Source organism: Pseudoliparis swirei, chromosome 18 (genome assembly GCF_029220125.1).
Source record: "Pseudoliparis swirei isolate HS2019 ecotype Mariana Trench chromosome 18, NWPU_hadal_v1, whole genome shotgun sequence".
NCBI classification, from domain to species: Eukaryota; Metazoa; Chordata; class Actinopteri; order Perciformes; family Liparidae; genus Pseudoliparis; species Pseudoliparis swirei.
The window spans coordinates 1,578,998-1,605,137 of NC_079405.1; the positions used below are offsets into that span (position 1 = coordinate 1,578,998).

The 26,140-nt window shown below is 51.5% G+C and overlaps 2 protein-coding genes across 11 annotated transcripts in view; one reads left to right on the forward strand and one right to left on the reverse strand.

The window, feature by feature from the left end:
* The window catches only part of ripor3 (RIPOR family member 3), a 25,778-nt gene extending 16,234 nt beyond the window's left edge, over positions 1-9,544 (reverse strand). For 3 of the 10 annotated variants that reach the window (XM_056438219.1, XM_056438222.1, XM_056438215.1), the window contains exons 1-3: positions 9,315-9,523; positions 1,321-1,449; positions 413-550 (exon numbers count right to left, since the gene is read on the reverse strand). In XM_056438219.1, coding sequence (XP_056294194.1) covers positions 413-550; positions 1,321-1,418 — 236 coding nt within the window. In that variant the 5' untranslated portion in view covers positions 1,419-1,449; positions 9,315-9,523. Of the gene's footprint in view, positions 1-412; positions 551-1,320; positions 1,450-3,184; positions 3,303-9,314 lie in introns of those variants that run through there. The other 7 variants (XM_056438220.1, XM_056438217.1, XM_056438221.1 and 4 more) reach the window with 7 other exon arrangements.
* Positions 9,545-13,312: 3,768 nt separating this feature from the next.
* Positions 13,313-26,140, forward strand: part of chd6 (chromodomain helicase DNA binding protein 6) — a 52,523-nt gene continuing 39,695 nt past the window's right edge. The window contains 2 exon segments of the mRNA XM_056436603.1: positions 13,313-13,439; positions 17,983-18,032. Of these exon segments, the coding sequence (XP_056292578.1) occupies positions 18,003-18,032 (30 nt within the window). The 5' untranslated portion in view covers positions 13,313-13,439; positions 17,983-18,002.

The window sequence follows — 26,140 nt, forward strand, 5'->3', positions numbered from 1 at the left end:
CTCCTTCATGACACATGGTGTCTCCTTCATGACACATGGTGTCTCCTTCATGACACATTGTGTCTCCTTCATGACACATGGTGTCTCCTTCATGACACATTGTGTCTCCTTCATGACACATTGTGTCTCCTTCATGACACATTGTGTCTCCTTCATGACACATTGTGTCTCCTTCATGACACATTGTACCCTGGCTCCTCCTATGAAGTATTGTACACACCCTGGCTCCTATATGAAGTATTAGTACACACCCTGGCTCCCGTATGAAGTATTAGTACACACCCTGGCTCCTATATGAAGTATTAGTACACACCCTGGCTCCTATATGAAGTATTAGTACACACCCTGGCTCCTATATGAAGTATTAGTACACACACTGGCAGTGAGTACACGTTTAAGTACACTCGCGTACTTCAGTCCCCTGTGTAGCGCCGTGAAGACCCGGTCCACCTCCTCCGGCTGCAGGGACCACGTAGCCCCGCCCCCACCGCTGAGAGACAGGTGCATTCTGGGAGATTTACCTCCGGTCGTGTTACGACCAGAAGACGGCCTGAGAAAATAGAAATATGGTATTTATACACAAAGTACACACGTACTACTCCATGAGCACTCAGTCTGTTTATAGTAAATATTATATCACTGATATTAAATGTAAACAAGTTCATGTTGTCAGATTCTGTCCTCTGTACTTGAACAGGAAGTGACACCTGTATCTGCTGTCAGAGAGTCTCATCTGTCCCACGGTCCCTGAACACATCGTGTCACACAAACACATTCTCAGGTCAGGAAAACACACACACACACACACAGTGTTTATATCTGTACACAGTTTTTAGCTACAGCAACTATGGACTCACTATCTATAAAAGTGTGTTCATGATGTGTGATAGTGTCAGTGTGTGTGTATGTGTGTTTGGTGTGTGTGAGTGTGTGTGTGTGTGGTGTTTATGTCTTATGGGTCGTATCAAAGCTCCGTAATGAAGACTGATGGAGGTCTCGTGGTGTCACAACATGAGCGAGTGTGTGTTGAAGACACATATTGTGTACTTGTTGTGTGTTCTTGTTTCAGACACACACAGGAAGTACATTCCTCGCGTTGACATTTCGTTCTCTCTCGTGGGACCGACGGGTTACATCTGTGTGTGACGCTCACTTAGAGATTACATCTGACAGCTGGGTCTGTGGTGCGTTCACTGTCTGAGGAACAGTCTGTGGTTAGTCGTGTTCTTAGTGTAATAAATATATGTCATTGACTCTGGAGCTGTAAGTTGAAGTCTCTGTTCTCTGCTCTCTCATTGGCTGTAGCTGCTTGTCACTCACCGCCGTCGTCCAGTCAGAGAGCTGAACCCGGTGAAGGACCGCCTCCTGTGGACCAGGCAGCCATCTGAGGGAGAGCCGAACCTCAACTTCACCGACATCCTGGAGACACGGAGGAGATGGAGGCGCCCCCTGGTGGTCAGGAGAGAGAATGCAGCTCTAACACATGAAGCATAGACTTCTATACAACCAGAGGAGTCACCCCCTGGTGGTCAGGAGAGAGAATGCAGCTTTAACACATGAAGCATAGACTTCTATACAACCAGAGGAGTCTCCCCCTGGTGGTCAGGAGAGAATGCAGCTTTAACACATGAAGCATAGACTTCTATACAACCAGAGGAGTCACCCCCTGGTGGTCAGGAGAGAGAATGCAGCTTTAACACATGAAGCATAGACTTCTATACAACCAGAGGAGCCCCCTGGTGGCCAGGAGAGAGAATGCAGCTTTAACACATGAAGCATAGACTTCTATACAACCAGAGGAGTCTCCCCCTGGTGGTCAGGAGAGAGAATGCAGCTTTAACACATGAAGCATAGACTTCTATACAACCAGAGGAGTCACCCCCTGGTGGTCAGGAGAGAGAATGCAGCTTTAACACATGAAGCATATACTTCTATACAACCAGAGGAGTCTCCCCCTGGTGGTCAGGAGAGAGAATGCAGCTTTAACACATGAAGCATAGACTTCTATACAACCAGAGGAGTCTCCCCTGGTGGTCAGGAGAGAGAATGCAGCTTTAACACATGAAGCATAGACTTCTATACAACCAGAGGAGTCGCCCCCTGGTGGTCAGGAGAGAGAATGCAGCTTTAACACATGAAGCATAGACTTCTATACAACCAGAGGAGTCGCCCCCTGGTGGTCAGGAGAGAGAATGCAGCTCTAACACATGAAGCATAGACTTCTATACAACCAGAGGAGTCTCCCCCTGGTGGTCAGGAGAGAGAATGCAGCTTTAACACAGGAAGCATAGACTTCTATACAACCAGAGGAGTCGCCCCCTGGTGGTCAGGAGAGAGAATGCAGCTCTAACACATGAAGCATAGACTTATATACAACCAGAGGAGTCGCCCCCTGGTGGTCAGGAGAGAGAATGCAGCTCTAACACATAAGGCATTGACTTCTATACAACCAGAGGAGCCCCCTGGTGGTCAGGAGAGAGAATGCAACATTTGTCTCGACATGAACAGCTGTTACAAAATGTAAACAACGTCTGGAATGTGATTCAAATATGAGGCAGGCACATTCCTCCAGAAGACATCGAGCATGTGTGTGTGTGTGTGTGTCTGCATGTTTCTGTGTGTGTGTGTCTGTATGTGTGTGTCTGTATGTTTCTGTGTGTGTGTGTGTCTGTATGTGTGTGTGTGTGTGTCTGTATGTGTGTGTGTGTGTGTCTGTATGTTTCTGTGTGTGTGTCTGTATGTGTGTGTGTGTATGTGTGTGTCTCTGTGTATGTGTGTCTGTGTATGTGTGTGTCTGTGTGTGTCTGTATGTTTCTGTGTGTGTGTCTGTATGTGTGTGTGTCTGTATGTGTGTGTGTATGTGTGTCTGTGTGTGTCTGTATGTGTGTGTGTCTGTATGTGTGTGTGTGTATGTGTCTGTGTGTCTGTGTGTGTGTGTCTGTATGTGTGTGTGTGTGTGTGTATGTGTGTGTCTGTGTGTGTGTCTGTATGTGTGTGTCTGTGTGTGTCTGTGTGTGTGTGTGTGTATGTCTGTGTGTGTGTGTGTGTCTGTGTGTGTGTGTGTGTCTGTGTGTGAGTGTGTGTGTGTGTGTGTTGTGGCAGACCAGGGGGACAAGCAGAGCAGACGAGGCCCAGGAGGCGGATCCCAAAGCTCAGGTTGGGGGAAGTGATCCACGGGGCGTACCTCCCAGTGCAGGTGCTGCAGCCAATGGGCCCATGGGAGTGGTCACACCTGCAGCCAATCAGCTGATGACAGACACAGACTCTATCTACCCTCCACTGGAAGGCATCAGGGGAGAGCAGCCTGAACAGGAGAGGAGAAGGAACGGTGGAACCTCAGGAGAGGAGAAGGAACGGTGGAACCTCAGGAGAGGAGAAGGAATGGGGGAACCTCAGGAGAGGAGAAGGAACGGGGGAACCTCAGGAGAGGAGAAGGAACGGGGGAACCTCAGGAGAGGAGCAGGAACGGTGGAACCTCAGGAGAGGAGAAGGAACGGGGGAACCTCAGGAGAGGAGATGGAACGGGGGAACCTCAGGAGAGGAGAAGGAACGGGGGAACCTCAGGAGAGGAGATGGAACGGGGGCACCTCAGGAGAGAGGAACGGGGGAACCTCAGGAGAGGAGCAGGAACGGGGGAACCTCAGGAGAGGAGATGGAACGGGGGAACCTCAGGAGAGGAGAAGGAACGGGGGAACCTCAGGAGAGGAGAAGGAACGGGGGAACCTCAGGAGAGGAGAAGGAACGGGGGAACCTCAGGAGAGGAGAAGGAACGGGGGAACCTCAGGAGAGGAGAAGGAACGGGGGAACCTCAGGAGAGGAGATGGAACGGGGGAACCTCAGGAGAGGAGAAGGAACGGGGGAACCTCAGGAGAGGAGAAGGAACGGGGCAACCTCAGGAGAGGAGAGGAAAGGGGGGAACCTCAGGAGAGGAGAAGGAACGGGGAACCCCAGGAGAGGAGAGGAACGGGGAGCCTCAGGAGAGGAGAAGGAACGGGGGAACCTCAGGAGAGGAGCAGGAACGGGGGAACCTCAGGAGAGGAGCAGGAACGGGGGAACCTCAGGAGAGGAGAAGGGGGAACCTCAGGAGAGGAGAAGGAACGGGAACCTCAGGAAGGAGAGGAGAAGGAACAGGGGAACCTCCAGGAGAGGAGAAGGAAGGGAACCTCAGGAGAGGAGAGGAACCTCAGGAGAGGAGAAGGACGGGGGGAACCACAGGAGAGGAGAAGGAACGGGGGAACCTCAGGAGAGGAGAAGGAACGGGGAACCTCAGGAGAGGAGAAGGAACGGGGAACCTCAGGAGAGGAGCAGGAACGGGGGAACCTCAGGAGAGGAGAAGGAACGGGGAACCCCAGGAGAGGAGAAGGAACGGGGAACCTCAGGAGAGGAGAAGGAACGGGGAACCTCAGGAGAGGAGAAGGAACGGGGAACCTCAGGAGAGGAGAACGGGGAACCTCAGGAGAGGAGAAAGGAGAGGAGCGGGGAACCTCAGGAGAGGAGAAGGAACGGGAACCTCAGGAGGAGAGGAACGGGGAACCTCAGGAGAGGAGAAGGAACGGGGAACCTCAGGAGAGGAGAAGGAACGGGGAACCTCAGGAGAGAGAAGGAACGGGAACCTCAGGAGAGGAGAAGGAACGGGGAACCTCAGGAGAGGAGAAGGAACGGGGAACCTCAGGAGAGGAGATGGAACGGGGAACCTCAGGAGAGGAGAAGGAACGGGGAACCTCAGGAGAGGAGAAGGAACGGGGAACCTCAGGAGAGGAGAAGGAACGGGGAACCTCAGGAGAGGAGAAGGAACGGGGAACCTCAGGAGAGGAGAAGGAACGGGGAACCTCAGGAGAGGAGATGGAACGGGGAACCCCAGGAGAGGAGATGGAACGGGGAACCCCAGGAGAGGAGCAGGAACGGCGGAACCTCAGGAGAGGAGATGGAACGACTCTACCTCAGGAGAGGAGATGGAACGGGGGAACCTCAGGAGAGGAGAAGGAACGGGAACCTCAGGAGAGGAGAGGAACGGGGAACCTCAGGAGAGGAGAAGGAACAGTGGAACCTCAGGAGAGGAGATGGAACGGGGAACCTCAGGAGAGGAGAAGGAACGGGGAACCTCAGGAGAGGAGAGGAACGGGGAACCTCAGGAGAGGAGAAGGACCGGGGTAACCTCAGGAGGAGAAGGAACGGAGGAACCTCAGGAGAGGAGAAGGAACGGGGAACCTCAGGAGAGGAGAAACGGGGAACCTCAGGAGAGGAGAAGGAGGGGAACCTCAGGAGAGGAGAAGGAACGGGGAACCTCAGGAGAGGAGAAGGAACGGGGAACCTCAGGAGAGGAGAAGGAACGGGGAACCTCAGGAGAGGAGAAGGAACGGGGAACCTCAGGAGAGGAGAAGGAACGGGGAACCTCAGGAGAGGAGAAGGAACGTGGAACCTCAGGAGAGGAGAAGGAACGGGGAACCCCAGGAGAGGAGAAGGAACGGGGAACCTCAGGAGAGGAGAAGGAACGGGGAACCTCAGGAGAGGAGAAGGAACGGGGAACCTCAGGAGAGGAGAAGGAACGGGAACCTCAGGAGAGGAGAAGGAACGGGGAACCTCAGGAGAGGAGAAGGAACGGGGAACCTCAGGAGAGGAGAAGGAACGGGGAACCTCAGGAGAGGAGAAGGAACGGGGAACCTCAGGAGAGGAGAAGGAACGGGGAACCTCAGGAGAGGAGAAGGAACGGGGAACCTCAGGAGAGGAGAAGGAGCACGAACCTCAGGAGAGGAGAAGGAACGGGGAACCTCAGGAGAGGAGAAGGAGTGGAACCTCAGGAGAGGAGAAGGAACGGGGAACCTCAGGAGAGGAGAAGGAACGGGAACCTCAGGAGAGGAGAAGGAACGGGAACCTCAGGAGAGGAGAAGGAACGGGGAACCTCAGGAGAGGAGAAGGAACGGGGAACCTCAGGAGAGGAGAAGGAACGGGGAACCTCAGGAGAGGAGAAGGAACGGGGAACCTCAGGAGAGGAGAAGGAACGGGGAACCTCAGGAGAGGAGAAGGAACGGGGAACCTCAGGAGAGGAGAAGGAACGGCGGAACCTCAGGAGAGGAGAAGGCACGGTGGAACCTCAGGAGGGGAAAAGGAACGCGGGAACCTCAGGAGAGGAGAAGGAACGGGAACCTCAGGAGAGGAGAAGGAACGGGGAACCTCAGGAGAGGAGAAGGAACGGGGAACCTCAGGAGGAGAAGGAACGGGGAACCTCAGGAGAGGAGAAGGAACGGGGGAACCTCAGGAGAGGAGAAGGAACGGGGGAACCTCAGGAGAGGAGAAGGAACGGGGGAACCTCAGGAGAGGAGAAGGAACGGGAACCTCAGTAGAGGAGAAGGAACGGGAACCTCAGGAGAGAGAAGGAACGGGGAACCTCAGGAGAGGAGAAGGAACGTGGAACCTCAGGAGAGGAGAGGAACGGGGAACCTCAGGAGAGGAGAAGGAACGGGGGAACCTCAGGAGAGGAGAGGAGAAGGAAGGGGGGAACCTCAGGAGAGGAGAAGGAACGGGGGAACCTCAGGAGAGGAGAAGGAACGGGGGAACCTCAGGAGAGGAGAAGGAACGGGAACCTCAGTAGAGGAGAAGGAACGGGGGAACCTCAGGAGAGAAGGAACGGGGGAACCTCAGGAGAGGAGAAGGAACGGGGGAACCTCAGGAGAGGAGAAGGAACGGGGGAACCTCAGGAGAGGAGCAGGAACGGTGGAACCTCAGGAGAGGAGCAGGAACGGGGGAACCTCAGGAGAGGAGAAGGAACGGGAACCTCAGGAGGAGAAGGAACGGGGAACCTCAGGAGGAGAAGGAACGGGGAACCTCAGGAGAGGAGAAGGAACGTGGAACCTCAGGAGAGGAGAAGGAACGGGGAACCTCAGGAGAGAGAAGGAGGTGGAACCTCAGGGAGAGGAGAAGGAACGGGGAACCTCAGGAGAGGAGAACGGGGAACAGGAGAGGAGAAGGAACGGGGAACCTCAGGAGAGGAGGAACGGGGAACCTCAGGAGAGGAGAAGGAACGGGGAACCTCAGGAGAGAGAAGGAACGGGGAACCTCAGTAGAGGAGAAGGAACGGGGGAACCTCAGGAGAGGAGAAGTGAAACCTCAGGAGAGGAGAAGGAACGGGGAACCTCAGGAGAGGAGAGAGGAAACGGGGAACCTCAGGAGAGGAGAAGGAAGGGGAACCCCAGGAGAGGAGAAGGAACGGGGAACCTCAGGAGAGGAGAAGGGGAGGGGGAACCTCAGGAGAGGAGAAGGAACGGGGGAACCTCAGGAGAGGAGATGGAACGGGGGAACCTCAGGAGAGGAGAAGGAACGGGGGAACCTCAGGAGAGGAGCAGGAACGGGGAACCCCAGGAGAGGAGCAGGAACGGGGGAACCTCAGGAGAGGAGAAGGAACGGGGGAACCTCAGGAGAGGAGAAGGAACGGGGGAACCTCAGGAGAGGAGAAGGAACGGGGGAACCTCAGGAGAGGAGAAGGAACGGGGGAACCTCAGGAGAGGAGAAGGAACGGTGGAACCTCAGGAGAGGAGCAGGAACGGTGAAACCTCAGGAGAGGAGAAGGAACGGGGGAACCTCAGGAGAGGAGAAGGAACGGGGGAACCTCAGGAGAGGAGAAGGAACGGGGGAACCTCAGGAGAGGAGAAGGAACGGTGGAACCTCAGGAGAGGAGAAGGAACGGGGGAACCTCAGGAGAGGAGCAGGAACGGGGGAACCTCAGGAGAGGAGAAGGAACGGTGAAACCTCAGGAGAGGAGAAGGAACGGGGGAACCTCAGGAGAGAAGGAACGGGGGAACCTCAGGAGAGGAGAAGGAACGGTGAAACCTCAGGAGAGGAGAAGGAACGGGGGAACCTCAGGAGGAGAAGGAACGGGGGAACCTCAGGAGAGGAGAAGGAACGGTGGAACCTCAGGACAGGAGAAGGAACGGTGGAACCTCAGGAGAGGAGAAGGAACGGGGGAACCTCAGGAGAGGAGAAGGAACGGGGGAACCTCAGGAGAGGAGAAGGAACGGTGGAACCTCAGGAGAGGAGAAGGAACGGGGGAACCTCAGGACAGGAGAAGGAACGGGGGAACCTCAGGAGAGGAGAAGGAACGGGGGAACCTCAGGAGAGGAGATGGAACGGGGGAACCTCAGGAGAGGAGATGGAACGGGGGAACCTCAGGAGAGGAGATGGAACGGTGGAACCTCAGGAGAGGAGCAGGAACGGGGGAACCTCAGGAGAGGAGAAGGAACGGGGGAACCTCAGGAGAGGAGAAGGAACGGGGGAACCTCAGGAGAGGAGAAGGAACGGGGGAACCTCAGGAGAGGAGAAGGAACGGTGGAACCTCAGGAGAGGAGAAGGAACGGGGGAACCTCAGGAGAGGAGAAGGAATGGGGGAACCTCAGGAGAGGACAAGGAACGGTGGAACCTCAGGAGAGGAGAAGGAACGGGGGAACCTCAGGAGAGGAGAAGGAACGGGGGAACCTCAGGAGAGGAGCAGGAACGGGGGAACCTCAGGAGAGGAGCAGGAACGGGGGAACCTCAGGAGAGGAGAAGGAACGGTGGAACCTCAGGAGAGGAGAAGGAACGGGGGAACCTCAGGAGAGGAGCAGGAACGGGGGAACCTCAGGAGAGGAGAAGGAACGGGGGAACCTCAGGAGAGGAGATGGAACGGTGGAACCTCAGGAGAGGAGAAGGAACGGGGGAACCTCAGGAGAGGAGAAGGAACGGGGGAACCTCAGGAGAGGAGCAGGAACGGGGGAACCTCAGGAGAGGAGAAGGAACGGTGGAACCTCAGGAGAGGAGCCGCCTCAGACCGGAGGTAACTGGACCCTCTCTCCTCTGCTCGGCCCATACAGGAGAGAGGAACCGTCTCCCACCAGGTGTGAGACCAAAGACCAAAGACCGGGAAGAATCCTTTGTTGCCGTTAGATGCCCATCCCCCCTTCTCCTATACGTTTTATTAAAAGACACTTTATTTTGCGCTACGTCTCTGAGTCTCCTGATTTTATACCGAATCTCACCTCCAAGTCCCCCGGGTTGCCACAGTGTCTGTGTGTGTGTGTCTGTGTATATGTCTGTGTGTATGTGTGTGTGTCTGTGTGTATGTATGTCTGTGTCCGTGTGTGTGTCTGTGTGTGTGTGTCTGTTCAAGTTGAACGAAGCTGTGAACTCAACTTCAGACATCATGTTCCTGATGTAACGACACCGTGAAGACCACACATCATAACACCTCTTGGTCTGAGGCACAGAAATGAGCCCAAAGGTCACAGGGTCAAGCCCCGCCCACCCAGGACCCGAGCCGGACCCCAACCCCGAGCCGAGGAACTCACCTGGACGAAGAACCGGCTAATCCCACCTGTCACTGCAGAGTCCTCCTCACCGAGCGGCCTCATGCCAACACTGTGTGTGTCTGTGGGAGTGTGTGTGTGTCTGTGGGAGTGTGTGTGTATGTGTGTGTGGCAGCTGTCTGCTCCGTCCTGATAGCGTTCAGTGTTGCAGCAGCTTTGATGAGGACGTCAGAGAGAACCCCAACCAGTTATCCTCCTCCTGCTCTCAGCTTCCTCTCCACTCTGTTGTTCTGTTACCCTCCTCCTCTTCAGCCCCTCCCAATCTGTCTCTTTTAGTAAACTTCATATATATTGCTCTGAACCCCTCACTCCTCCTCCTCTTGTTTTCTGTCTTGTTTTTTCTCCTTTACCTCCTTCTCCCTCAGCTCCTCCTTTTCTTCCCACTCCTCTCCTTTGTCATTTTCCTTCTCTCCTTCCACGAGACTCTCGTTTCTTTCCTTTGGTCTTCCATGTGATTCTGGATTATTACATAAAAAATGTTATGTGTCAAGCAAGCGTTTAGGATTATTACATTTTTAGTTTATCAAGATAATCTTTTCTTCAAACCATGTTGTTCCTTTTTGGTAGTGAAAGTAAATCTGTGAGTCGTCTGCATAGAAGGTTTGAAATATTGTTCATCTGACGGATGATGATGAAGCGGAGTGGGCCCAGTACAGAACCTTGGGGAACGCCTTGTGTGGCTGGATGCGACAGTAGTTACGTAGGGCGATGAAGGGAGACCTGTTGGGCGGTTGAACCAGAACCAGCTCAGTCCAGCAGGACGTTGTGTTCACCAACTTAAAATTCAAAATATATTTTCATAGCTCGGTAGAATAAAATCTCAAAATGTAACTTCGTGGTCAGTAAATAATTGAAATGTTAAATATAAATTACATTTGTCTCTCAGCTGTTTGATTCATGTGAAGAATGTGCCACGACTCTCTCTCACACACACACACACACACACACACACACACACACACACACACACACACACACACACACACACACACACACACACACACACACACACACACACACACACACACACATTTCATAAGTTAACACACATGGCGGCCAGAGATAAGGAGGCTCCACTCCCTCACCAACAGCTGAGTGGGGTGTCGGTTCAGGTGTCGTCATGAAAGTCTGTAAAAGTCAGTTCTCTTGAGGCTTCACTGGGACCGTCGTGGATCCCTCTGAGGACGTTCAGCTGGAACCTGAGAGCAGTTAGTTTCATGTTGTCATGCGCAGAAGAGCCACAGGTCCCTTCAGCGAAGGACCTCAGTGCTGCCACCTGGTGGTTTGGATATGCACCTCCGTGGCGTCACTCCAGGACAAAGCCTTCTCAGACGTCTCCGGGCCCGGTGGCTTCATGCTGTCAGAAGGTCAAAGGTCAGACTGAAGACCTGAACACTGACCTGGTGATGGTCGTTTCAGTCGTTTCAACCCTTTGATCTTTTAATAAAGATGTCGTCATCTTTTATGATTCATATGTCTTGGTTTGTTTCTGAGATGATTCATTATGTTCTTGTTCATGAGAAGAGCCACCTGTCTGTCTACCTACCAACCACCTGTCTGTCTACCTACCAACCACCTGTCTGTCCACCTACCAACCACCTGTCTGTCCATCTACCAACCACCTGTCTGTCCACCTACCAACCACCTGTCTGTCCACCTACCAACCACCTGTCTGTCCACCTACCAACCACCTGTCTGTCCACCTACCAACCACCTGTCTGTCCACCTACCAACCAACCACCTGTCTCTCCACCTACCAACCACCTGTCTGTCCACCTACCAACCACCTGTCTGTCCACCTACCAACCACCTGTCTGTCCACCTACCAACCACCTGTCTGTCCACCTACCAACCAACCACCTGTCTGTCCACCTACCAACCACCTGTCTGTCCACCTACCAACCAACCACCTGTCTGTCCACCTACCAACCAACCACCTGTCTGTCCACCTACCAACCAACCACCTGTCTGTCCACCTACCAACCACCTGTCTGTCCACCTACCAACCACCTGTCTGTCCACCTACCAACCAACCACCTGTCTGTCCACCTACCAACCAACCACCTGTCTGTCCACCTACCAACCACCTGTCTGTCCACCTACCAACCACCTGTCTGTCCACCAACCAACCACCTGTCTGTCCACCTACCAACCAACCACCTGTCTGTCCACCTACCAACCAACCACCTGTCTGTCCACCTACCAACCACCTGTCTGTCCACCTACCAACCACCTGTCTGTCCACCAACCAACCACCTGTCTGTCCACCTACCAACCACCTGTCTGTCCACCTACCAACCACCTGTCTGTCCACCTACCAACCCCGTCTGTCTACCTTTGTGTCTACCAACCCCCTGTCTGTCTACCTTTGTGTCTACTAACCACCTGTCTGTCTACCTTTGTGTCTACTAACCACCTGTCTGTCTACTAACCACCTGTCTGTCTACCTTTGTGTCTACCAACCCCCTGTCTGTCTACCTTTGTGTCTACTAACCACCTGTCTGTCTACCTTTGTGTCTACTAACCACCTGTCTGTCTACCTTTGTGTGATTTGGGTCACACCACATTCCTGATATTTATGAATGAACCTCCATGAGTTCATTACATCACATGTCATTTAGCAGATGCTTTTATCCAAAGTGACTTACAAAAAGTGAATCAACCAAGAGTACAGTGTGTATGTATATGTGTGTATATATATGTTTATCTCACTAAACAAATAAAAAATGTAAATGACAAAAAAACAACAAGAGTACAAACTAAGAACAAGAATACAGAAAGTAACATTTCCTCAACATAGTCAAACTACAAAAGTAGCATAATAAGAGCTATTTAAGAGCCACTGAAGTGCTTATCTGTGACACACACACTTGTATTCCTGTCCACAACTATGTGTTTCCTGAGGCTGTGATTTAATGAAGAGTGGGATGATTATTAATTTTATATATATATAGCATTTAGTATCCCATGCTTATATTGTTATATCATTCACTGTTATTTAAAAATATTATTTATACTTTTATTTATCGAGCACATTTAACTTTTACTGATGGCACGCTCGTCCCAGTCCTAGTCCCTGTCCCAGTCCGGGTCCCTGTCCTCTCAGTAGACTCAGAAGCAGGAAGTCCACCGCCTCGAGGAGAAGTTTAAAGAGCATCAGCCCCTAAATGAAACCAGCCTTCACACCACCACCCCAAACCCTGAACCCTCCACCTGAACCCTCCACCTGAACCCATCACGCGGGCAGCTTCGGGTCCAGACGGAACATCCGGGTACCGACACCCGCTCTCCAGAGCGTGGACCGCCCGCTGTGCTCTCCGCCGGGACGATGGAGCAGCGCGGGCCGAACCGAACCCCGAGCGGCGCGGCTTCGGGATCCAAGACCCTTCAGGACGAGGCGTTACCTGCAACTCTGCGGTAAGAACAACAACAACAACAACAATGGCGCGCACACGACAAAACAACGATGCGCGCGACAAGGAGGGCTGGAAGGGAGAACAACACAACGGTGGAGCCCGGGATCGCTCTCGAGACAAAGCCCGGGACGCTCTGGATCCGGGTCCGGCTCGAGAGCTCGAGAGCTGCACGGCCAATGGAAACGTGCGCGCGGCTGCAGCCAATGGAAGCGCGTGAAAGACCTCGCGTGCGCGTGCTGGCTCTCTCTCTCTCTATCTGTCTTTCAGGTTATCCTGCGTTAAAAAAATAAAAAAACTTCCCCCAAAATCAAACCCGCCGGCGCGCTGTGTTGTGGCTGCTGCAGTGGCCATTTTGGGTCTAGGTGAGGGCGCCTTGACGGCTGGATGCGGCGAGGCGTGCGTGCGCGCGCAGGACTCCAGCATCCACACTGAATAAACTCCTGCAAGCTTTATGTAGATTAAAGAGAAATTGCAGAGTTGCACTCCTCCTCCTCCTCTCTTCATCCCTCCTCCCACCCCTCACCTCCCCAACACAACCCCCCCCCCACCGCTAATTTTTTATGCATTTTTCTAAACTGTCATGGCGATTTTGTGTCCTTGGAAATAAACCGCGCCAGTGGCTCTCTCTCTCGTGGGCGGACCGGTGCGGACGTCTCGCCGGGTGAGAGCGCGTGTCCAGCGGCCGCAGCAGGTGAGCGGTCCTCCGGGGAGGGTTTATCCGCGGAGAGGAGGGTCCCTGAGACGGACTTTAGGGGTCCACACGTGTAGGAAGACGGGCTGAGGAGCTAGCTGGGTGCGTAGCATCGGGGAGAGGACGCTGTGTCTCCGGGGCTCCGGGCTGTCTGCGGCTCTCCGGGGGTCCGTCGCCCGGCTTTGTGTTCCTCCTCCCGGGGAGCTGCTCTTTCCCCCGAGCTAGCGGACTAGCTGGCTAGCGGGCTAGCTCCAGTCTATCCAGCCACATTCAAGCTAGCGTCGCTGTTAGCTTCGCGCTAGCTGCGTTAGCATCGATCATTTAGCCCCAAACCTCTCAGCAGCTCTGCTAGCCTCAGCTAGCCTCCGGAGACATGTGTAGCTGCGTGTGTAGCGGTGTGTGTACTTGACGTGTGTGTGTGTGCGCGCGCGCATAGTGAGTCATGATAGTGGTGTTGTGCACGCGCTCACCTGGCCAGGTGTGACACCCGGCAGACAAAAGGTGGCGAGCTAACCCGTTCATTCAGACTGCAGATGCTGTGAGGTGTGAGGTCAAAGGTGAGGTTCAGGTCCCCGAGAGGGCCGTCAGCAGGGGCCAGGTGGACCAGGTGGGTCCATCCTCACATGGTCCAGTTTTGGTTGTTTAACTTTAATGAGGCAGTGATTTCTTGTCTTGTCTTTTGTCTTCCCGTCTTCTTGTCTTCTCGTCCTCTTGTCTTTCCGTCCTCTTGTCTTTCCGTCCTCTTGTCTTCTCGTCCTCTTGTCTTCCCGTCTTCTCGTCCTCTTGTCTTTCCGTCCTCTTGTCTTCCCGTCTTCTCGTCCTCTTGTCTTTCCGTCCTCTTGTCTTCTCGTCCTCTTGTCTTCCCGTCTTCTTGTCTTTCCGTCCTCTTGTCTTTCCGTCCTCTTGTCTTCCCGTCTTCTTGTCTTCTCGTCCTCTTGTCTTCCCGTCTTCTTGTCTTCTCGTCCTCTTGTCTTCCCGTCTTGTCTTCTCATCCTCTAGTCTTCTCGTCCTCTTGTCTTCTCATCCTTTGTCTTCCCGTCCTCTTGTCTTCTCATCCTTTGTCTTCCCGTCCTCTTGTCTTCTCGTCTTCTTGTCTTCTCGTCCTCTTGTCTTCTCGTCCTTTTGTCTTCTCGTCCTCTAGTCTTCCCGTCCTTTGTCTTCCCGCCCTCTTGTCTTCTTGTCTTCTCGTCCTCTAGTCTTCCCGCCCTCTTGTCTTCTCGTCCTTTGTCTTCTCGTCCTTTGTCTTCCCGCCCTCTTGTCTTCTCGTCCTTTGTCTTCTCGTCCTCTAGTCTTCCCGCCCTCTTGTCTTCCCATCCTCTTGTCTTCTCGTCCTTTGTCTTCTCGTCACTTTATCTCTGAGGCTTCGCGAGGCGGCTGCAGGAGGTCACGTGACTTCATGTAAACACGGGACGTTTCTTCCAGTAAATATCACAATATTTAACGGTATTAATTATCAACATGTGTTTCCTGGTTTAAAGGCGTCCAGAGCTCCTCTCTTCTGATTGGACGAGGGTTGTTTACGTGGCGTCGTTGAGTTTGACCTCATTGAACCCAATCGCACTAATATCATCGGTATTTAACCGTATTTCTATTTTCTTTTTTTTTGCTATCAAATTTTCATATTCAAATATCATTTATTCATATTTTGACTATTTTAATTTAGTATAATCGTCTCCTTCAGCGACACAGCATTATTGTCATGTTCCACATTATTGTCAGGTATCAAACTGAAGTGGATTATAAATAATAAATATAAAGTAAAATATGCGCTTGATTAAATAATAAATGATGGGAAAGATTTGTTCCTGTTTTTAATGCGACTCTAAAAAAAACAAAAAAAACCTTTGCTTTAATTTTAGTTTTTGTTATGCGACTGAAAAAAACAGAATAATAATCTGTTTGAATAAAATTAATTTATTAACTTATTTAAACCACGTCAGTGATGCGTCTTCATGGTGGAAGCGGTTCTTCTTCGTCACCTTGATGCTCGTCTTCATCGTCCTGGTCCAGAACCTATGAGGGTCAAGGGTCTGACCCCTGACCTCTCCTTGGAGAACATTTGATTGGTTGGTTTTAGGTCCAGATCCACCGGGGTCTGGACCGGTCCCCCTGCTGGCCAGCGCTGGTATAACCAGTAGATCATTTTAATAGTTATCATATTTCTGATGCTCCAGTTGGGAACTCCATCATATTGATTGGGTTCAGAGGTCTTATTGATCTGCAGATGATGATGATGATGATGATGATATGGGACAGTTTAGTTTAAATCCGTCTCCATCACTTTCCCTCTCCAGGTGTGTGAAGCACCTGGAGGATCCAGCCTGTGGTACTTCAGGTCCTCAGGTGAACGTTTAGATCATATTTATGTTTCTAAGAGAAGAAGAAGAGCTTCCTGTGGGGAAGTTCTGAGACGTTTCCCCGGTCACACACACACACGCACACACACACACACACACACTCACACACTGAGACTCTGAGTGTTGCATTGCTCCACCGGCTGCTCCTGCTGTAGAGGACCGGTGGACCTGACTGGACCGGGTCCTACCGGACGCGTGACGGCGTGACTCTGAACACGGGAGTGAACACGCGTGTCGGTCCCATGATCCGGTGTGAGCCTCCTGGCGGTCCAGGAGAACCGGCTGTGACGGAGCTGCTGCTCCACCTCTCAGGGCCAGGGACCCTCTGAGGGACTCTGAGACTTAAGATCTACATGACTGTTGGTACAGTCCGACTGTTACACTGTTGGTACACACTGAATGTTGGTACAGTCCGACTGTTGGTACAGTCCGACTGTTGGTACAGTCCGACTGTTACACTGTTGGTACACACTGAATGTTGGTACAGTCCGACTGTTGGTACAGTCCGACTGTTACACTGTTGGTACACACTGAATGTTGGTACAGTCCGACTGTTGGTACAGTCCGACTGTTGGTACAGTCCGAATGTTACACACTGTTGGTACACACTGAATGTTGGTACAGTTCGACTGTTGTTAGTCTGACTGTTGGTTAGGGTTGGGTACCGAAACCCGGTGCCAATATGGTCCCGGTTCCAATACAACCGGTATTACCCGGACCGAAACACAACGCACATTTCGGTGCTTCTTTCCGGTGCCTGAGCCGATTGAAATTGAAAAAAACTTATTGTAGTGAACTTCTCTGGTGACTCCGCCCTGTCAGCAGGTTACGAGCCTCTCATATGTAACTCTGACAGCGGAGGCGTGGCCGTGTGTGACTGTGAGCCCGTGTGGAGCACACCAGCGTCAGGCTGGGCGACGGGGAGACCGTCACCGGTCCCCTGAACACGGGGAGACCGATGATGACGAGCAGCCGTGACTCAGATTAGTACCGTATCGTTGATTGCAAGTCTTGCATTCATAAAAGTAGCCCAAGAAATAATAAATTAGCCATTATAACCATGTTTAAGCTCGTAGCTCGTAGCTAGCGCTAGCTACGAGCTACGAGCGTGACAGTCTGCTAGCAGATGTGTTGGTGTACAGCGATCCCGGCTGTTTACCCGGTGTTACCGGGAATATAATGACGGAGGAATAAAGACCGTGGGGCGACACTTTGTTTCAGTGTAACTCGCTGTCAGAAGCAAAACTTTATTTGTCACGTGTCATCTTCAGTCCCTGTGATTGGTTGTTCTCTTTGCCCATCAAAACAGTGACAGGATTAACCCTATAAAGTCTGCACATGACAATACATATCACCTCATATCATGGAGAACATATATTGTGTATGTTAACAGTCTGATATCCGTTGTTTGTCAGTACTCCATGATAACGGCTTCTACAGGGAATATGGCTGAAGAGACTTTTAATGACCTCATTGTGCGTAGAAAAAGAAGAAGTATCGGTTCAGGCACCGTTTAGGCACCGGTATCGTTTTAAAAGTACCGGTTTAGCACCGGTATCGGAAACAACCCAAACGATACCCATCCCTACTGTTGGTACAGTCCGACTGTTACACACTGTTGGCACACACTGAATGTTGGTACAGTTCAACTGTTGTTAGTCTGACCGTTGGTACAGTCTGACTGTTATTAGTCTGCCTCTTAGTCTGCCGGTTGTTAGTGTGCCTGTTGTTAGTGTGCCTGTTGTTAGTCTGCCTGTTGTTAGTCTGCCTGTTGTTAATGTGACTGTTGTTGGTCTTTAATGATATACCTTTAAACGCGTCCTGCTCGGTGGTTCCTGTGTAGACGTTTGATGTGTTGGAGCGTCAGCGTTACACGTTCCATTTATTTAATTGTTCTCCTGCTGAGAACTCGCTGGGGGTCTGGATGGACTCCCATGATGCATTGCAGCAGCAGCGGAGCATTCTTACTGGTTCCAGCGGAGATGAAAGTCTTTTATTTTCATGTGCTTCGTGACTCACTCGATGAGTAGTGGAGTAAAGAAGAGCGTCAACAACATTATATATAGATCTGTTCTATATGTGTATATAAGTGTGTCTATATATGTGTGTGTGCTTGTGTGTAGTCATCTCTGGTGTGTGTGTGTGTATTTGTCGTCCATATGAATTGTGTCCCTTTGTGTTTCCAGATGAAGTGAAGGAATAGAAGATGAAAATACACAAGAAGGACAAGCAGCAGGTTGGTACCACACACACACACACACACACACACACACTCAAGACAAACACACTCAGACAAACACTCACACACTCACTCTCTCTCACACACACACGCTCACACACGCTCACACACACACACTCACTCTCATACACACACACTCTCTCACACACACTTCACACACTCACTCTCTCACACACACACGCTCACACACACACACACACACTTCACTCACTCTCTCACACACACACTTCACACACTCACTCTCTCACACACACACGCTCACACACACTTCACACACTCACTCTCTCACACACACACTTCACTCACTCTCTCTCACACACACACACTTCACACACTCACTCTCTCACACACACATGCTCACACACACACACAAACACACACACATTCTAACACACACACACTCAGAAACACACACACTCACACTCACACACACACACACACACACTTCACTCTCTCACACACACACACTCACTCACTCACACACACACACACTCAGACAAACACACACACACTTCACACACTCAGACAAACACACACATACACACTTCACACTCACTCTCTCACACACACACACACTTCACACACTCACTCTCTCTCACACACACACACACACACTCTCAGGCAGAAGTAGGTCGTTTATAAACTCCGCCGTGTTGACGCTCAGTGAAACAGGATCTTAAGTCTCACACTCGACACGCTGATGACATCACTTCCTGTTGTGAGTGTTGTTGACTTGAGGCTCCATCATATTTGTTTCCTTGTGTCCTTAGTTCCTTTCCTCATCATCTCAGCTTTTACTTCCTTCAGAGCGTCAGTTATGTCATAGAGAGGAGACGGGATACAGGAGAGAGGAGACGGGATACAGGATACAGGAGAGAGGAGACGGGATACAGGAGAGAGGAGACAGGATGCAGGAGAGAGGAGACAGGATGCAGGAGAGAGGAGACAGGATGCAGGAGAGAGGAGATGGGAGAGAGGAGATGGGAGAGAGGAGACGGGAGAGAGGAGACGGGATACAGGAGAGAGGAGACAGGATACAGGAGAGATACAGGATACAGGAGAGAGGAGACGGGATACAGGAGAGAGGAGACGGGATACAGGAGAGAGGAGACGGGATACAGGAGAGAGGAGACGGGATACAGGAGAGAGGAGACGGGATACAGGAGAGGGGAGACGGGAGAGAGGAGACGGGATACAGGAGAGAGGAGAGAGGAGACGGGATACAGGAGAGAGGAGACGGGATACAGGAGAGAGGAGAGAGGAGACGGGATACAGGAGAGAGGAGACCGGAGAGAGGAGACGGGATACAGGAGAGAGGAGACGGGATACAGGAGAGAGGAGACGGGATACAGGAGAGAGGAGACGGGATACAGGATACGGGATACAGGAGAGAGGAGACGGGATACAGGAGAGAGGAGACGGGATACAGGAGAGAGGAGACGGGATACAGGAGAGAGGAGACAGGAGAGAGGAGACGGGATACAGGAGAGAGGAGACAGGAGAAGGGGAGAGGAGAAGGGAAGAGGAGACAGGAGACAGAAAAAAGGCCACAGAGAAAAGAGGATACAGAAGAGAGAGGAGACAGGGTGAGGATGGAGAGGACAGGAGATGAAGGTGAGAGGAGACAGGAGACAATGAGAGAGAAAATGTCCTCGCTTGTCGACTCCTCTCCTAACATCTTGTTGACTCCTCTCTCCTCACGTCTTGTCGACTCCTCTCTCCTCACGTCTCCTCCTCGGGGAGGAAAGGAGGCGGGACAGCCTCCTCTTATTCTCCTTCCTGTAATATTCATGAGTCCGAGGGAGAGTCGTGACGCAGCTGAGAAGTCGTCTCCTTGTCTCCTCGTTGGCGTTCTCCATCTTCAGGTCGCTGCTCGTCTCCTCAGGTTTACGACCAGGATAACTTTGAGGGTCGCCATGGAAACGGAGCGTCCTCCTCCTCAGGCTGGAGACACGACTCTATAGTTAATGTTTGAATGTTTTATTAGTTCCACGTCTCTTTGGATCCAGAAACAAACAAAACATGTAAACAAACGACATGTAAATAAACTAAACATGTAAACAAACGAAACATGTAAACAAACAAAACGTCTAAACAAACTAAACATGTAAACAAAGAACATGTAAACAAACTAAACGTGGAGTCGATTATGTGTTTACTCACTGAGAATAGATACATTGTTTCAAGTATTAGTCGTGTGTGTTTTTGGGGGGGGGTTCTGTAGTTGCCTTGTTGCCGTGGAGACGGTTGGTGGTTGTTAGCTCAGAGGCTAATTCTAACTGGTAGGTTCCCTGTCACTGAGTCTGCATGAAGTGAGGTCCCCCAGGGGCCTGCAGGGGCCAGACTGATGTCCTGGTCCTGGATCCTCTCGGTGTCTCTCTGACAGACAGACAGACAGTTGTGAGCCAGTGGCAACCGAAGGGTTACCATGGCGATCACATGTGTACGCCTGCCTCCCCGCAGCTTTGGCGCAGAGAGCCAGTTTCCATGGTAACTGCACCAGTAACCCCCCCCAACGCCCCCCCCCCCCTTCAGAGGCCGATGAGCGTCTGAGCGTGACAATGATTTATTGACATGATTCCTCTGTGTGAAACACACACACACATGAACACATGTACACACACACATGTACACACACACATGTACACACACATGTACACACGTACACACATGTACACATACACACATGTACACACGTACACACATGTACACATGTACACACACACATGAACACATACACACATGTACACACACACACGTACACACATGTACACATACACACATGTACACATACACACATGTACAGGGTTTTTCCTGCATAGAGAACATGTGGGCGCGCGCCTAAGCCGTTTTCCCGAGCGCCTAAGGCAAAAAAAAGTGCGATGAAAGAAAAAAAAAGAAAAAAACTGTTCATCACGTCAGCGAATATGTTCTCAATAGTATGTTTCAAGGAGGCTACAGCCGAACCCTCATTCTGTTTTGATCAATAGTAATCGAGTTGATAAGCGTGTCTTCTTGTCTGATCAATACGCAACTGTGAGGTGAATGGACCGAGCGGCCGGCTGCTGATCACTCAACAGCCCGACCTGCACCAACACACCTGGACTATTGTCAATAGGGATGCACCGATATGGATCGGCGCCGATCCATATCGGCGTTCTCAAAATGGCCGATCAGATGACATAAAATCTGCGAGAACTATCAGACGTTTCAATCGCAGCGCAACGGAGACGATGCGCCCGGCGAGGGCCGCAGAGTCAGAGGTCAGAGGGATCCTCACCACCGAGCGGCGTCCCCGTCCCCCGAGTTGAATCTCTGGGTCGACTCAGCCGACTCTCACATGTCTGAGGCTCTGAGCCCCTAGAGATGCTCACGGGAAACACATTCCATCGGGAGCGAGAGGGTTTGATCAAGTTAGCGGAAGGATTTAAGTGACAACATCCGGTTTTGCAAAGTTAGCGGAAAGAACCACGTGAAACAACATCCGGTTTTCAAAATAAGATGTCGACAAATCAAACACGAACATATACAAGTAAACAATGAACTGATTTTTTATCTTTAGAGATCTTTTCTGAGATTTAGCTTAAATTATGCTAACAATAAAACATGTTTACTGTACCAAGGAAGAGTTTATAAAAATAAAGGTCAGACTTTTGTATGTTAAACAAAGTCCTGTAAATAGATTTCCCCAAGAGTTCCAGGAAATGAATGATGCAGACGTGTTCCATACATATCTGAAATCCCCTACAATAGCAATCAAACAATTTTAATGTATCAATTAGGACATTTTTCAAAGTAAAAGTCTTAAATGTTTAAAGAAATCTGTAATTTCTTTCATGTTTGAGTTGCTTTATATATGTATTTCCTCATGGCAATAATGCTACACAATAAATAGAATGCTTCAATCGACACCGTGATCGGTGATCGGTATTATCGGATCGGCAGATACTGATTTCAGTGATCGGCACCAAAAACCTGATCGGTGCATCTCTAATTGTCAATCTATTAGCCGATCTATTTTAGCAAAATGATTTCCTAAAGCACTGCCTCCATTATTTATGGGGAAAAAAGAAAAGAAAAAAAATACATAGATGTCTGCTAATTACGGTGATACAGCAACAGAGACCGCGCGCGCAGCGCACTAAACATTTTTTTTTGGGAGCACCGAAGACCCATTTTGACCCAGGAAAAACCCTGATGTACACACAGACACATGTACACACACATGTACACATAAACACATGTACACACACATGTACACACTGTCACGTCACGGGCTGTCCCTAGTGCCGTCTAGGGTGGGGTAGTGCAAGGGAGCAATAAAAACTGGCAAAATGCAAGGATTAAAATAACCTAGAAGGTTTATTCATTCCAACAAAATAAGACAAAGTCCATAGTCCAACAAAAAGGGTCCCGGGGGAGCAAAAGGTTCTTTAAACAAAACTTATCCTCAAACAAAGTCCACTTCACAAAGTCCTCCTCTGGGTTGTTCTCTTGGGCTGGGGTTCGTCCTGGAGGCCCTTCTCCTGGCTTGTCCAGCTCCTTCTCTCCCTTGTGCTCTGCCCTCTGTCTCCTCTTAAGCTTCCCAGCCCTGCCTCAATTAGATGTCCTAAACACCTGCAGCTGGGTGAGTGGTGAGGCAGGCTGGGAGCTGTAGTTTTCCACTGAGCGGCCATTTTGTCAGGTGGCCGCTGTAATCGAGTGGGAAAATAGCGTCCCTCCACTACCTGACCCCTTGTGATGCCACATATCCCTCTCCCCGGGCCTGACGTCCTCGGCAGGGTGAAAGACCCGAAGGCATCACGGCGGGACAGGGCATCCGCGTTTCCATGGCGCCGTCCTGGCCTGTGAACAACAGAGAAGTTAAAAGGCTGGAGGCTTAAGAACCACCTGGTTACCCTGCTGTTTGTCTCTTTGTTTTTTGCCATCCATTGCAACGGTGAATGATCCGTCACCAGAGTGAATCTCCTTCCCAGCAGGTAGTACTTGAGGGTTTCCAGAGCCCATTTTAAGGCGAGGCACTCTTTTTCCACGGTGGCATAGTTCTTCTCTCTGGGAAGCAACTTCCGACTCAAATAAAGAATGGGGTGTTCCTCACCTTCCTTGATCTGGGCTAGCACAGCCCCCAGACCCACCTCCGAGGCATCTGCCTGGACCACAAACTCCTTGCTGAAGTCAGGGGCAGTAAGGACCGGTTTTGAACACAAGGCCCTCTTCAGGTTGTCAAACGCGTCTTCTGCATCCGGGGACCAGGTCACCATCCGGGAGTGTTTCTTGGTCGTCAGTTCTGTAAGAGGGGCCGCTATCGTAGAAAAGTCAGGGATGAACCGCCGGTAATAGTTAGCCAATCCCAAAAAGGATCTCACCTGCTTCTTGGTCAATGGTTTTGGCCAGTCTTGTATGGCACAGAGTTTTGCCTCCTGGGGTTTGACAAGGCCCCGCCCGATAGTGTATCCCAAGTAGTTTGTCTCCCCGAAGGCCAGCTTACATTTCTTGGGGTTCGCCGTCAAGCCTGCCTGGCGGAGGGACTCCAGCACCTTCTGCACCCTCGGTAGGTGACTTTCCCAGTCTGGGCTCTGAATCACAACATCATCCAAATAGGCAGAAGCATACTCTTGATGGGGTTTGAGTACCTGATTCATCAAGCGCTGGAACGTGGCAGGCGCTCCAAACAGTCCAAAGGGCATCATCCGGTACTGCCAAAGGCCTCCCGGGGTGGCAAAGGCCGTCTTCTCTTTTGATTCTGCCGATAAGGGAACCTGCCAATAACCCTTTGTGAGATCCCGTGTAGTCAGGAATCGTGCATGGCCCAGGCTTTCAATCAGCTCGTCCACCCGAGGCATGGGATAGGCATCAAATTCAGACACGTCGTTTACTTTTCGGAAATCATTACAAAACCGCACCGAGTTGTCCGGCTTGTTGGCCAGAACAATGGGGCTTGACCAGGCACTCTTGGATTCCTCAATCACATTCAACTTTAACATCTTCCTTACCTCCTCGTCAATCAGCTTTTTACGGGCCTCGGGCACCCGATACGGCCTTTGGTTGACCGTTTTCCTGGCGGGGTGCGTATTTCATGTTCAACCAGGTGGGTGCAGCCTGGGAGGGATGAAAATACATCCTGGTTACCGTCCACCAGCTCCTTTGCCTGCTGCAGCTGGTGAGGGGACAGGTCCGGGCCAAACTGCACTTGGTCCCGGGCAGGTTCTTCTGGCACTCTGGGTGGAAGACAATTGAACAGCGCCTCCCGAACATGCCATTTCTTTAAGAGGTTAACATGGTATATTTGCTCCACTTTCCTCTTCCCTGGTTGCCGCACTTTATAATTGACTTCCCCAACCTTTTCAATTACCTCATATGGCCCCTGCCAAGTAGCCAAGAACTTGCATTCCACAGTGGGCACCAGAACTAGGACTCTGTCTCCTGGGCTGAATTCTCTTAGTTGCGCTGCTCGGTTGTACGTTGCCCTCTGCTCCCTCTGGGCCTTCTCCATGTGCTCCTTCACAATGGGAAAAACAGCTGCCATCCTGTCTTTCATCATCCCCACATGCTCAATCATAGTACGATGGGGACAGGGCTGCTCCTCCCAAGTCTCTTTGGCTATGTCTAGCAGGCCCCTGGGTTTGTGAGAATACAACAGGTCAAAGGGTGAGAAACCGGTGGAAGCCTGAGGAACTTCCCTTATCGCGAACAGAAGGTAGGGTAGCAGCTGGTCCCAGTTTCTTCCGTCTTTGTCGATGGCCTTCCTCAGCATGGCTTTGAGGGTTTTGTTAAAACGCTCCACTAGCCCATCTGTCTGGGGGTGGTAGATTGAGGTTCTCACCTGCTTCACATGCAAAAGCGTACACAGTTCCCTGGTGACTCTGGACATAAAGGGGGTTCCTTGGTCAGTAAGAATTTCCTTGGGTATCCCAACCCGGCTGCTGAAGAGGAAGAGTTCTTTTGCTATTTGCTTAGCATTTGCCTTTCTCAGGGGGATGGCTTCTGGGTACCGGGTGGCGTAGTCTACTATGACCAAGATGTACTGGTGTCCACGGGCACTCTTGGGCAGCGGCCCCACAATATCCATGCCTATCCTTTCAAAGGGAGTTTCTATGATTGGCAAGGGGATAAGGGGGTTTTTATAAGTGGGTTTTGGTGCAGTGATCTGACACTCTGGGCAGCTGCGGCAGTAGTCCTCTACCTCTTTGTGGACTCCTGGCCAAAAGAACCTCTGCAACACCCTCTTTGGTCTTTTCTACCCCCAAGTGGGCTCCTAACAAGTGGGTGTGGGCTAACTGCAGAACGGTGAGGTTTGGGCACAAGTAGTTGTTCCACAATTTGCTCCTTACTTTTGGTAACCTGATATAAGAGGCCATTTTTCACCGAAAAATGAGGGTAGGAAGGAGCCTCCCGGGTTCCCACCAATGTTCCCTCTAGTACCTGGACATTCGCTAGGGCATTTCCCAGGGTGGGGTCCTGCAACTGCGCTGTTCCATATTGACCTGTAAGGGGCGACCTTTCCGGGGGCCCCTCAGCATCCTCTTCACTTGGCCCCGGTAGTGGCTCGAACCCGTCCGATTCCGAGCCACTAGATGCCTCGGCCAAGGCTTGTACTGAAACTGGTGGGACAGAACAGGGTGTGGCAACATTAACCCAGGTGTCATATGTTTCACAATAGTTTGCCTTACGTTTCCGGGGCTCACGACCGAGTATCTTCAGGGCTTCCCTCCACAGCAGCGGGAAGGCCGGGCAGTCACGCCCAATCAGGACCGGGACAGGAAGATTCCTGATTACGCCCACCTTGACTTGAAATGTGCCCTTAGTTGTAGTTAGTTTCACCATGGTGGTGGGGTACTCGTGGGTGTCTCCGTGGACACACACCACCTGGACGGGGTCGCCTTGAGCAGGGGAAGATGCTTCCAGGATGGCCTCCTGTATCAGGGTCCTGGAACTTCCTGAATCGAGCAAGGCTTCTACATCCTGTTGATTCACCGTTACGGGGCAAGTGGGTCGCCGGTCTCCACTTTGCCCCAGGAGGGCAGCAAAGTGCACATGGGGGCCACTGGCGGAACCAGCTGTAGGCATGGGCTCATCTAGCTTTTGACACTGCCATGAGATGTGGC